This window comes from Diaporthe amygdali (genome assembly GCF_026229845.1).
Source record: "Diaporthe amygdali strain CAA958 chromosome Unknown NODE_17_length_903054_cov_64_435670, whole genome shotgun sequence".
Lineage (NCBI taxonomy): Eukaryota > Fungi > Ascomycota > Sordariomycetes > Diaporthales > Diaporthaceae > Diaporthe > Diaporthe amygdali.
The window spans coordinates 325,842-336,669 of NW_026517037.1; the positions used below are offsets into that span (position 1 = coordinate 325,842).

Below are 10,828 nucleotides of genomic sequence, written 5' to 3' on the forward strand. Positions count from 1 at the left end.
TTTACTACTTTTAGTACTTATATTATAGTAGTAAGGTTTTTTAGTATTATATTTTTTTTATTAAGTAGTAAGATTATATTGGGTTAATAGTATTAGTACTAGTTTTAAAGTTTTAGTTTAAAGTATATTTAATAGTTAGTTTATAAATAGTATTTTTATAATTTAAGGTTTTATAAGTAGTATAAGGGGTAGTTTATTTAAAGTTTAAGAATTATATATTTTTAGCTTAAAGAGTATTATTAAATGCTTTAGTATTGCAGTTCCTTTTATTTATAAAGCTTTACTATTTCTATTATACTTAGCTATTTAGGGAAAAAAATTTTTTTAATTTTACTTATATAATATATTTTATATTTATTAAAAATATATAAAGTTTATAAGATTTCCTTATAATTTAAGTGCTAATAATATATTTAAAGGTTATTATTAAGAAAATATACTAGTAGTAGTATAAGGAGTTTTTTATAAACTATTAATATTACTATGCTTTTATTTTATTTTAGAATTATAATTTAAGTAATACTAGTATTAGGTGCTATAAGGGGTATTTTATTTATTTACTTATAAGGGTTTTAGTTTTTTAAATTTAAAAGTGTTATTTAGTTAATGCTAACTATAATTATAAGTAGCTTTTGTTTTACTATTATAAGAGTTTTTTAGTCTTTAAGCGCTTTTAGGAATTATTTTAATACTTTTTTATTTAAAAAGTATATATTATAGTTATTATTATAATATGCTATTTAGCTTATAAATATATAATTTTTTATAGGTTTTTTAGTAGCTAAATTAGCTTATTATTGCTTTAATATTAGTTTTTAGTTATTTTTTTTTTTATTTTAATAATCTTATATAAAGTATTCTTTTTTATTATAGTTATAGTATTTAATATTCTTTTTAGGTTTTTTTTAAATAGTATTAAGTTTTATTAGGCCTAAATGCTACTTACTAGCTATTATTTATAGCTAGTATTATTTTTTAAAGTTTAGTTTATTTTATTAGTAAAAAAGATATATTAGGTTTTACCTTTTTTTTTTAAGTTTATGCTTATAAATTTAGTTATTAATTTGGATAGCTAATTTTATATATTAAATAAAATTATTTAGTTAGTTTAGTTTAGATAGTTTATCCTTTACTTTATTTTTTAATTTATTATAGAATATAAAGATTTTTATAGTATTAGTATAGTTAATTTTAATATAAATTTAGCGGAACTTTATAGTATAAGTTATAGTAGGTTTTTTTTAGTATAGTTTTATAAGTTCCTTTTTTGCTTATTATTCCTTATTTAAATTTTAGAAAAGTAATTTAAAAATAAGCTTATAGTTTTTGAAGTTATTAAAGATATTTTGGGTTTTTTGCTTGTATTATTTAAACTTGTTTTTTTTAAGGAAATCTGTAAGGTAAGGTTTAAATTATGTTAGGGTTTGTTTTTTTAAGAAAGAGGCTATATATATAACTTATTCTTTATTAGATTAATTATTAAGGCTATAGAAGCGCTAATAAGCTTTAATTTAAGTAAGGTAGGCTTATAATTATCCTGGGGAATTATTATAGGGGGTTGGGTTGGTAAGCTTAATGGATTTTTTAGGTTTAATTAGGGTATTAATAATGTTAGTAGCGCTTTAAAGTATTTTAATTTTAGCTTTAAGTTTTTCTATTTTATTATTTTAGCTGGTTTATTTTTGGATATAGGTATAGAGTTTTTTAATCTTTTTAATTATTTTAAGATATTAGGCTTATAAGAGTTTGAAGTTGTTATTGTTTAGCTTCTGTTAGAGGTTTTTTTGGGTGTGGCTGGAAGATATATTGAAGTAAGGGTAGTAATTATGTAAGTTATTGCTTAAGGTTTATATAAAATATTTAAATAAGAGCAGTTAAAATGTAATAATTATAGTTAGTTTTTAGTTAATAAATTTAATAAGTGGGTTTATGTTTAGGGAATGTTTAAGGTAGTAATATTTTGAGTAATATGTGATAATAGTGGATTAAAAGCTTTATAGCTATTTTAGGTAAATATTTAAATTAATTACTAAAAAGCTGTTTTAAGCTAATACTATTTATTAGTAATAAGTATAATTTATATAGTTTATCTTTTTAGCTAAAGTAATAGGAGTATTGCTTTTAGCGGCTTATTTAGAGTATTGCTTATTTAGAGCGATAGGAGTATTAGATTATTTAGATTATTTGGAGTAAAGTATTGCTTTAGTTATTTTAATTATCCTTTTACTTTATTATATAACTTGCTTTTATTATATAGTAAATTTTTTTAGGCTTACTCTATTAGCTTGTAGGGTTTATTTGCGCTTTTAGGGGATTAATAGTACTCCCTTAGTTTTATTTCTGTTATGTTTGTGATAATATTATAAATTTTTATTTTTATTTTTATAATTTATTTTATAATATTTAAATAAATTTATTATATTTAAAATTTATATAAAAACTTTTATATATTATAATTAAATTTTTATAAACTTTATTTTTAATTTACTTAGTAATATAAAATTAAATAAAATAATATAATTAAAAACTCTTTAAATATTTTTATATATAAAATAATTTTTAATATTTTATAATAATATTAAAAATAAACTTATTTTTTTAATATAAATATTTTTTTTATAAAACTTATTAAATAAAAAGTTTAAATAATTATATATAAATAAAATAATTAATAAAAAATATTTTTATTTTTATATAATTTTATTTTAATTAACTTATATATTCTTATTTTTAATAAATATAATAAATTTTAAAAAAATTAATTAAAAATAAAAATAAAATAAAAATATTTTAATTTTAAAAAATAATTAATTATTATTAAACTTTTTTTAAAAAAAATTAAATAAATTTATTTAAAAAAAATTATTAATTATATAAAAAAACTTTATATAAAAATAAAGTAAGATTTTAATAATAAGCTTTAATTAATTTTAATATATTAAAATATTAAATAAATTATAGTTTTTTATTATAATTATTTATTTTATTTAATATATTTAGTTTTATTTATAAAATATAAATAAGGTATTGTTATCTTTTAATATTAATTATTTTAAATTTGTTAAAACTCTATTGGCTTGAAATTCTGTTTTAATTATTGGCAACTGCTGTAGTTATGCTCTGGTTAATTCTAATTGTATTTAAGAATCTTCGCTCCCCTCTTCTGCCTCCAGTGATTAGTTGTCTCCAGCACTTCGGTACACCCTTCCAACAGAGCGCCCCATTTCGTGAAGAACTCGGCACTGAACTCCCATCCCGTGGCATCCCATGACTCGCCCCACACGACAAGGGCTGCATTGGTGTCCTTGTCAAAGTTCAGCAAGTCACAACAGAGAGTATCGCACAGCACATCCTCGTCATACGTTCCAGCGTCGATGCCTCGGAGTATGTTATCACGCATTCTTGGAATGGGAAAAAGGTCCAGCCAGGAGTGATGCGTGACGGCTTTCTGCAAGGCTGTCGGACGCAAATTTGCTGGCAAACTCGGTTGCTCGCTTGAAGTTGGAGGTCCTTGATAATTGAACACGGAGGAATGCTCGTCAGTCTCTAGGTACTCGAGAGGGATGCGTAACGTAAGTGCGTTCCGGGCCAGGGCGTCAAAGGTATTCAGTCGAGTGACGAGTGGCAAGTCATGTGGGGAAGGAAGATTCAGACCCCAATTTGTGAAGGCCCTTTGTAGGAATTCTTTGACCCTATCGTGTAGACCCGTGCATCTGACCAAGACTAGCGTTGGGAGCTGATCAGGCATAGCCGTGAAAAGCTGGAGCTGTAGTTGACGTGAGATTGCCGAGTCCTCGGTGACGACTTGAGTACTAGGACCAGCAACCGTGAACAAATTCCGCCCTGTCCCAGGCTGAGAATCGGGAAACTTCTCTAGGCGCTTCTTAGCCCCTGGATTCGATTCTGCTGGTAAGCGCGGTATCCTCGAATCTATCTGCTCGCTGCTACCTCCGCGGCGGAGTGTTAGTACTTACGATACGCTCTCTGGTGGAGCCGATTCTGCCGTCGCCGCCGCTCTTTAGAGCTGGCGATTCCAGTCCAGTCATCACCCTGGTCCCAGATTTCTGAAGCCTTGGGGGCCATTGCTAAGGTGCAGAGCCCGCGAGCGTTGTGTCAGGAGAAAAATATGACCTTGCTGAGCGTCCCAGGTCGCAATCTGGGAGGTGGTCTAATCTTCGCCTCGGGCCATCAAAGGTCAACGAGTTAGCGCACGCAAATTTGGCGTTCGCATGCACGCGATCTTGATGTGGCCTGCTTACGCCCCTGCAACCATGTGTCCATCAGTGGGGACGTCGAAGCAAGAATGGACGGGGCCTTCGGCTCTACCCTAGTCCATGATCAGTGACTGACCGGGGCGTAAGCAACTCCACATGAAGAGTCATGCAAGAGCTCGCAACTCCCACCCCTGGTCCCAGGAAAAAGTGAACGGATTTCAAACCTTGTCGCTGGTCTCAGGAAGGAGTATGGGCAGATGCTACTTCGTGGAATCCGAGCAGCCCTCCTGAAAGTGGTTTTTTTTTTCTCTTGCCAGGCAGATGGGATCTAGGCGTAAGACGGATGATAGTCTGATTCGGCGAACATGACAAGCGTGGGGGGTTGGGATACACTAGGACAGGAGTATATCAACAGTGCTCTATGGCCTTGTTTCATAGGAAAGAGGCGTGTATACTCCTGCGGAAAGCCGCAGTGTCGCCTTTTGGTATGTTTCTTCTATTACTGCCACCATTGCTTCAGTTGATACCCTTGTCTCGGCCATCAAGCAGCTTTCCCGGAGTGTATCCGAGCTTAAATCATTTTCACCGCCGGCTTTTTACTGAATAGCCTACTGCGGTCGCATGGGCATCACAGCACCCGGACCGCCTCATTCTATCCAGACTATATGTTGAAAAGGTCCAGACCATAGTCGGTTCCCTGGTATTGGCTTAACCGCTGGTGAAGTGTGACGTTCTGGTCATGGAGCTATCATCTCAACCTTCCGTCCGTCCTGCTGCGGCGTGTATCAAGGATAACGTCAATCTTCCGATTGTCATCATCTTACTTAACAACGCTGACATCATGTGAACTCCTAGCTTGACATTTTCCGAGGACCATATCGAGACAACTTTCGCAGCAAACCACATCGGCCTTTCCTCTTCTCAGTATCCCTGAACCAAAGTTCTAATTCCTCAGTGCTTGCTCGATGAGCTCAAGTGTTACGGACCGTTATGTGTGACAAGAACGGCCCCGCGCCACAGGTACCCGGCAGCTACAAACAGTATATCTCGTATCAACATGCAAATTGCTTACGCCCCTGTTCCCTGACCAGGGTTCTATTGGGCCCGCAGGCTAACTTGATGTTGAACCGCTGCCATAGCTAGTACACAGGCGACCCAATTCGGTAGCACATGTGCTTTTGTATTTCACGGACGGCGAAGGCTCCTGTTTTTGATTGTTATAATACGTCAAGTAGGCGCTCTTCTCTTGATACTGCTTTGTGTGTCCTTTCAGCCTCCTCTCGCCTTCCACGTCATTCCCACATCGCTCGTATCCATTAGGCCCATTATGCCGTCGTTTACTGGCGAAGATATTCCCGACCTCGATGGCCAAGTTATTATTGTGACCGGCGGGAATGCAGGCCTGGGACTCGAGACAGTGAAGCAGCTCAGCTCACACAATGCTGCTCGTATCTATCTCGCAGCCAGGTCTCAAGATAAGGCCGAGCAGGCTATTAGAGAGCTCCAGGCGGCTGACCCGAAGGCCAATACAATCGTCTTTCTAAGGCTAGATCTTGCATCCCTTGAGAGTGTCAAAGATGCCGCATCCTATTTTCTTCACAAAGAGACCCGTCTCGACATTCTCGTCAACAACGCTGGCATCATGATGACTCCGGAGGGCCTCACAAAGGATGGTTACGAGATCCAATTCGGCACGAACGTTGTAGGCCCCGCATTATTCACTCAATATTTGCTGCCGATCATGCGCGAGACTGCCAAGATCAACCACCAGACACGCATGGTGATGCTCTCTTCTGCCGCGCATGTTTGGGCGCCAAGCGATATCTACAAGATCAGCGAGTTCCGGACCAAGATGACCAATCGCGGAACAACTGAGAGGTACACCATATCAAAGCTGGCCGACCTCCACTATGCTAAAGCCCGTAAGTAATCCCCTGGACCCAATTTTAAGACCTTTAAGAAGAAAGCATTATCTTCTGTGGTTTGTTCGCCATTCCTTCCTTTGTACTTCGATAGCTAATTCTCAATGCTACAGTGGCTGAGCGGGAGCGTCATGTCAAGATTGTCCCTGTGCACCCTGGCATCGTTGCCACCAACCTCCACCACGCCTCGGAGGGGCTCTTGCTTAGGCCTTTCCTGCACATTGCTGTCAGACTATTCGCCACACCGGTTGAGAAAGGTGCTCTGTCCCAGATCTGGGCGGCTGTCAGCCCGAACGCGAAAAGTGGACAGTACTACGGCCCAATTGGAAAGGCGGAGTCCGGCTCTAAAGCTAGCCAGAACCGCGACCTCCAGGAGCAGCTGTACGAATACATTCAGACTGAGCTAGAGGTACATTGTGGTGAAAGAATGTAGTCAAAGTACGTCAAACTAGTCAGAAAAATATTAGACACTAAGCACTGGTCCAAGCACAATGGTCTCAAACCCCCGAACAGCCGTTGTTCCTGTTATTTTTTATTGCAAATTGTGCTACTAATTCAGTTGTAAAACATAGCCAAGATAGATGCGTTTACAGCTCAGCTGAGCTTTTATGCTTTGACAACGTATAGCCACTTTCACAAATTAATTTAATTGTAGCAAGTCAGTGATGCTTATGAAGAACGGGCTGTGCATAGATTAAGTAGTTCACAGTTTGCAACACACAGTGTTCCTACAGAATTTTCATCTGACCTCCAGGGTAGAGTATAGCTTACATGTTACTAAGTTTTATGGGCAAAAGCACTGCCATTATATATTGGAATATTTTAGCACAAATAGTTAGAAAAGTATTAACATCCTGACAAACAATCATATCTGGACTTCTCGAGGATTAATGAGCCTGTTGACCGGACCTTGTTCCTGTGGCTCCATGCCTGCTAATGGACGATGGCCTCAACACACCCACGATATGTCTTGTCCGAAGCGCCTCCAGGTGCCCATGTTAGCCCCGACTGCTCTTGATGTTCGTTTGCGGCCTGGCGTTGGACGACAAGTACGAGCGCCGGGCTTCAGCTTCGTGAAGACACTCGGGGGTGGGTCGCAAGGCATTGCCGCCATTTTCGAGATGCAGGCAAAGAATGGAGGATAGCGCAAAATTATCATCAATTACAGCGACGAGAACATTGATGATGACATGTCAAGAGAGATGAATGTCATGAGGAACATGGCAGCAGCAAGGCATGTTTTACAGAGACCATATATATCTGGCTTGGACGTGCAAGACGCCTTTGCGAGCCATGCCAAAGCTTCAAGTTTGACCCCAAACGAGAGATCGCACCAAAGCAACATGTTCATGGCCGGCACCAATCTACCAGACGCGTTTGTGGATGGGACCGACACTTTCACCGGTGGCTCCGCCCCGGAGTTCGTATGCCATGTATCTTATGAAGCACGGCAGCCTCGATAAAATCATTCGCGAAGTATCACAGCGGAAAGCCACTCTGAAGCTGCAGGGTATTGTCTTTTCAGGACCTGTGTTGCGATGATCTATTCGCGCACATTAACAAGGGGCCAGGACCTCGACTGAGGTATTATACAAAGTCAGGGGGGTATAGTCTCCAAATTTTCGAGGGTGTTTCTGCCGACTGATGACTACTACTCAAGCTTTGATATCAACGACAGAAATATTGTCACTGGAGACTAAAACTCGAATACAAGCTGAGAAGCATATTCACAAGAGCATGCGCCTACTATAAAAGTTGACTAATTAGGGTTGGGTATTCGTTTCAACAAGATTACTCAGACAAATATGATTTATCTGGCAATGGCAGGATGAGGAGGAAACGTGTGGTGCAACACGCCTGAGCAGTTCACTTTGACCTGAAATAAGCGCGCGGATGCCCCGATCATGCTCAGCCAGGACGGGACTGCGGGAATTTACAAATGGACAGTGATTCCGTGGCAGATAGGTCGGCTTATGAAAACCTGCATGGTTATATGAGATATGTCGGAAAGCACGACGAGTATAGAGAAACTTAAGAAGCTACTACAAGGCCCACTGGTTTGAGTACTTTACCACGAACCTACTACAGTTCGAATCAAATGATGACCAGACAAAACAAGACGTAAACAGTAGCCTATACAACCTAGTCCCAGGGGTATCTTACAACAGACTGCAAAAGGTGAAATAACCATATCCTGCCAACGCCTTTTCGAACTAGGTGGAGGCTCACAAAAGCAGCCTCTATATGATCTACAGTATGAGAGCCGCAAGGGAGTGAATATTGTTGCGGCGTATTGTCGAACCCCACTGCCCACAGTACCCCCCCGTTGCGTGCTTCGTCACTGACTCTGTACAGCCGGCCTTGCATGGAAAATGCACGCACTCCACAGTGTAGGTCATGGACATCATCAACACGCCAATCTCAAAATGACGATGCATAGAAGTGTGCAGTCACATACAAAGATTGAATTATAAATTATAGGTATTTTTATATAGTCGAGTATAGGAGCTCATCTTCAAATGCGCCTTCGGGCCGTGCTATATGAAGCCTGGTTGCGGTTGCGCCGCTGTGACAGGCGGAGATGGTTGTTGTGCTGTAGTCACCGGCTGCGCTGAAGTCACCGGCTGCACTGTAGGTGATGTCTTCTGTTGTGCCGTACCCGTACTCGACGCCTTGCCCGAGCCAGGCTGCCCACGTTTCATCATCCTCCCGAGTACAGTGACCAGCTCGCAAGCATCGTTGAACATCTCGTTATCGATCCCTTCGGTCGCCTCGTAGACCTCGTTAATCGTCATGCGAGCCACCTTTCGACTCTCTTCTGCGTCGTGGGCGCACTCGTAGAGAAAAGCCGAGTACTCGGTCTTGACTGATAGGCGAAGAGAGTGTGAACCCCAAAGATGCTGATCTGCGAGAATCACGGCCTCCTCGAAGTAACGCCGCGCCTGTGGAAGGTAGTCGCCAGCCGGTAGCAGGAAGGCACCAGGAGCCTCTGGGCCAAATCCCGGAGGCGGCGCGACCGGCCCACCATGGGAGTATGACGGGGCGACCGAGTGTAAGCTGGTCTCGCCTGCTATCCCCTTGCCCTTGTCGATCTTCGATGGCGGCAGCTCTGGAATGGCCGAGGTGCCTGCAGATTCTGGCGTGGGCATGAACTGCGAGGACACTGGCGGCTGATTGTGGAAAAGCACAAAAATGTGATAGAACGATGCGCGTAGCTTGTAGGCCAGCACCTTCAGCTCGCTATGCCTGTTCACCATTGGGATCACATACTGCTCCAGCATAACCAAACCCTCTCGTGCGAGCCAGATGATGTGGAAGTAGAGATCCAGTGACTCAGTCGGTCTCGTGGGCTCCAGCTTACGTTGTTTTCTCGCCTTGACCAGGTGCTGGGACAGGTTTATGGACAGGCCAAGGATTTTGAAAAGAATCGAAGAGAGCAGCGGATTCGTCTGCTCCTCTGCCTTGGCAAACTTGCCAAGGAATTTTTGATCGACCTCAGAAGATGCCATTGACCAGGAGCCAGGAGATCAATGACGGGCTCGGCAATTCGACGGATTGGCTGTCTGTTAATGCGGGAAACGCTGGTGGCTCTGAATTCATACTCCTCCTTCCACAATCTGACAAGACGTCTCCTCCACGTATAGGAGAGGTAAAGGGACAATTGCCGCGGTTCTCCGAATGACACATAAGGGGTGTTGTGACGGCGACAGCTATGATATCATGTGCAGCAAGTATATATGTGCCGAAGACCTGTTGGCGACAGTGCACGAGCGACCCCTTGGCTGACAGATATCTTTGTCTTGTTTAGCAAAGTCGGCGATTGGCACTGGTCGTAGTTGGGGTTTGCCGTGGCGGAGGGCGAGAATTGTAGCAAGTAAAGAAAGCGTCTGCAGATGGCGGCCGAGCAATTCGAGGCTGGCCCAGACCGGGAGATTCGTCGACCTCAAGCGGGAGCTAGTGTTGACGTTCTCGTGATGAGACCCCAGCCACAGCCCCAGGCGGTGAGCAGGCAGGTTGGAAAGCCGGATCGATCCTGGGCCTGAAGAGGATGAGTGGACCGGAGTGCAGGTGGAGCTTCCTGGGCTGTATGAGCCTCGCTGAGCCGCCTGAAACCCGAAGAGGAGGACTTGTTGTCGATATCGGACCTCGCAGGTATGAAAGGTCGCAAGAGACAGCGAGAGAGATTGAGTTGCGAATCTGAGTTTGAAGCAGGGGTACGGAGGGAGATGAAGGGTGCCAATGGGGGCTTTGTAGCCGCATGAGTACCTCGGAATGTGCGAACGGTGCAGTGTATGATGTACCCTTAAGGAGACTTGCAGTGCATTGCAGGGCAGGGCAGTTGCAGCGCGACCAGCACCAGCACCAGCACCAGCAGCAGTAGTAGTATGTGGAGCGGCCGGTTAAGTACTTGCTTGCATGAACGAAGGAACCCCTGTGGTGGGAGTCTGAGCCTTGATCTGAGCCTGAGTCGAGTCGGAAGCTCTTGGTCGAATGCAACGCGTGTGAAATATGTCCGTATTGCAAACACCGCCGGTGATGGTACAGCAGGATAACAATGTGTCGATATTGCCGCTCCGTGCCGTGCCGTACCGTACCGTGTGCTTGACCAGGACGGTTTGTGTATGTGTACGTTGTGTGCGCGCGTGCACAAGTAGTTGGACACGTTGAAGTGGACCACGAGAGACCACCACG

The 10,828-nt window shown here is 41.2% G+C and overlaps 3 protein-coding genes across 3 annotated transcripts; 1 reads left to right on the forward strand and 2 right to left on the reverse strand.

Annotated features, from left to right (window-relative positions):
* Positions 1 to 3,130: 3,130 nt before the first annotated feature.
* On the reverse strand, positions 3,131 to 4,083 carry J7T55_005045 (uncharacterized protein; the record flags this gene model as incomplete). Its single annotated transcript, XM_053144405.1, has 2 exons — positions 3,131 to 3,891; positions 3,975 to 4,083. 2 exons carry the CDS (start codon positions 4,081 to 4,083, stop codon positions 3,131 to 3,133), a joined length of 870 nt encoding a protein of 289 aa, XP_052992769.1.
* A 1,121-nt stretch (positions 4,084 to 5,204) lies between these two features.
* On the forward strand, positions 5,205 to 7,599 carry J7T55_005046 (uncharacterized protein; the record flags this gene model as incomplete). The annotated part of the gene is made up of 5 exons (XM_053144406.1): positions 5,205 to 5,234; positions 5,488 to 6,136; positions 6,250 to 6,545; positions 7,139 to 7,185; positions 7,305 to 7,599. 5 exons carry the CDS (start codon positions 5,205 to 5,207, stop codon positions 7,597 to 7,599), a joined length of 1,317 nt encoding a protein of 438 aa, XP_052992770.1.
* A 1,074-nt stretch (positions 7,600 to 8,673) lies between these two features.
* Positions 8,674 to 9,645, reverse strand: J7T55_005047 (uncharacterized protein; the record flags this gene model as incomplete). Its single annotated transcript, XM_053144407.1, has 1 exon — positions 8,674 to 9,645. The coding sequence occupies one exon, from the start codon at positions 9,643 to 9,645 to the stop codon at positions 8,674 to 8,676; it is 972 nt and encodes a 323-aa protein (XP_052992771.1).
* Positions 9,646 to 10,828: the final 1,183 nt, after the last annotated feature.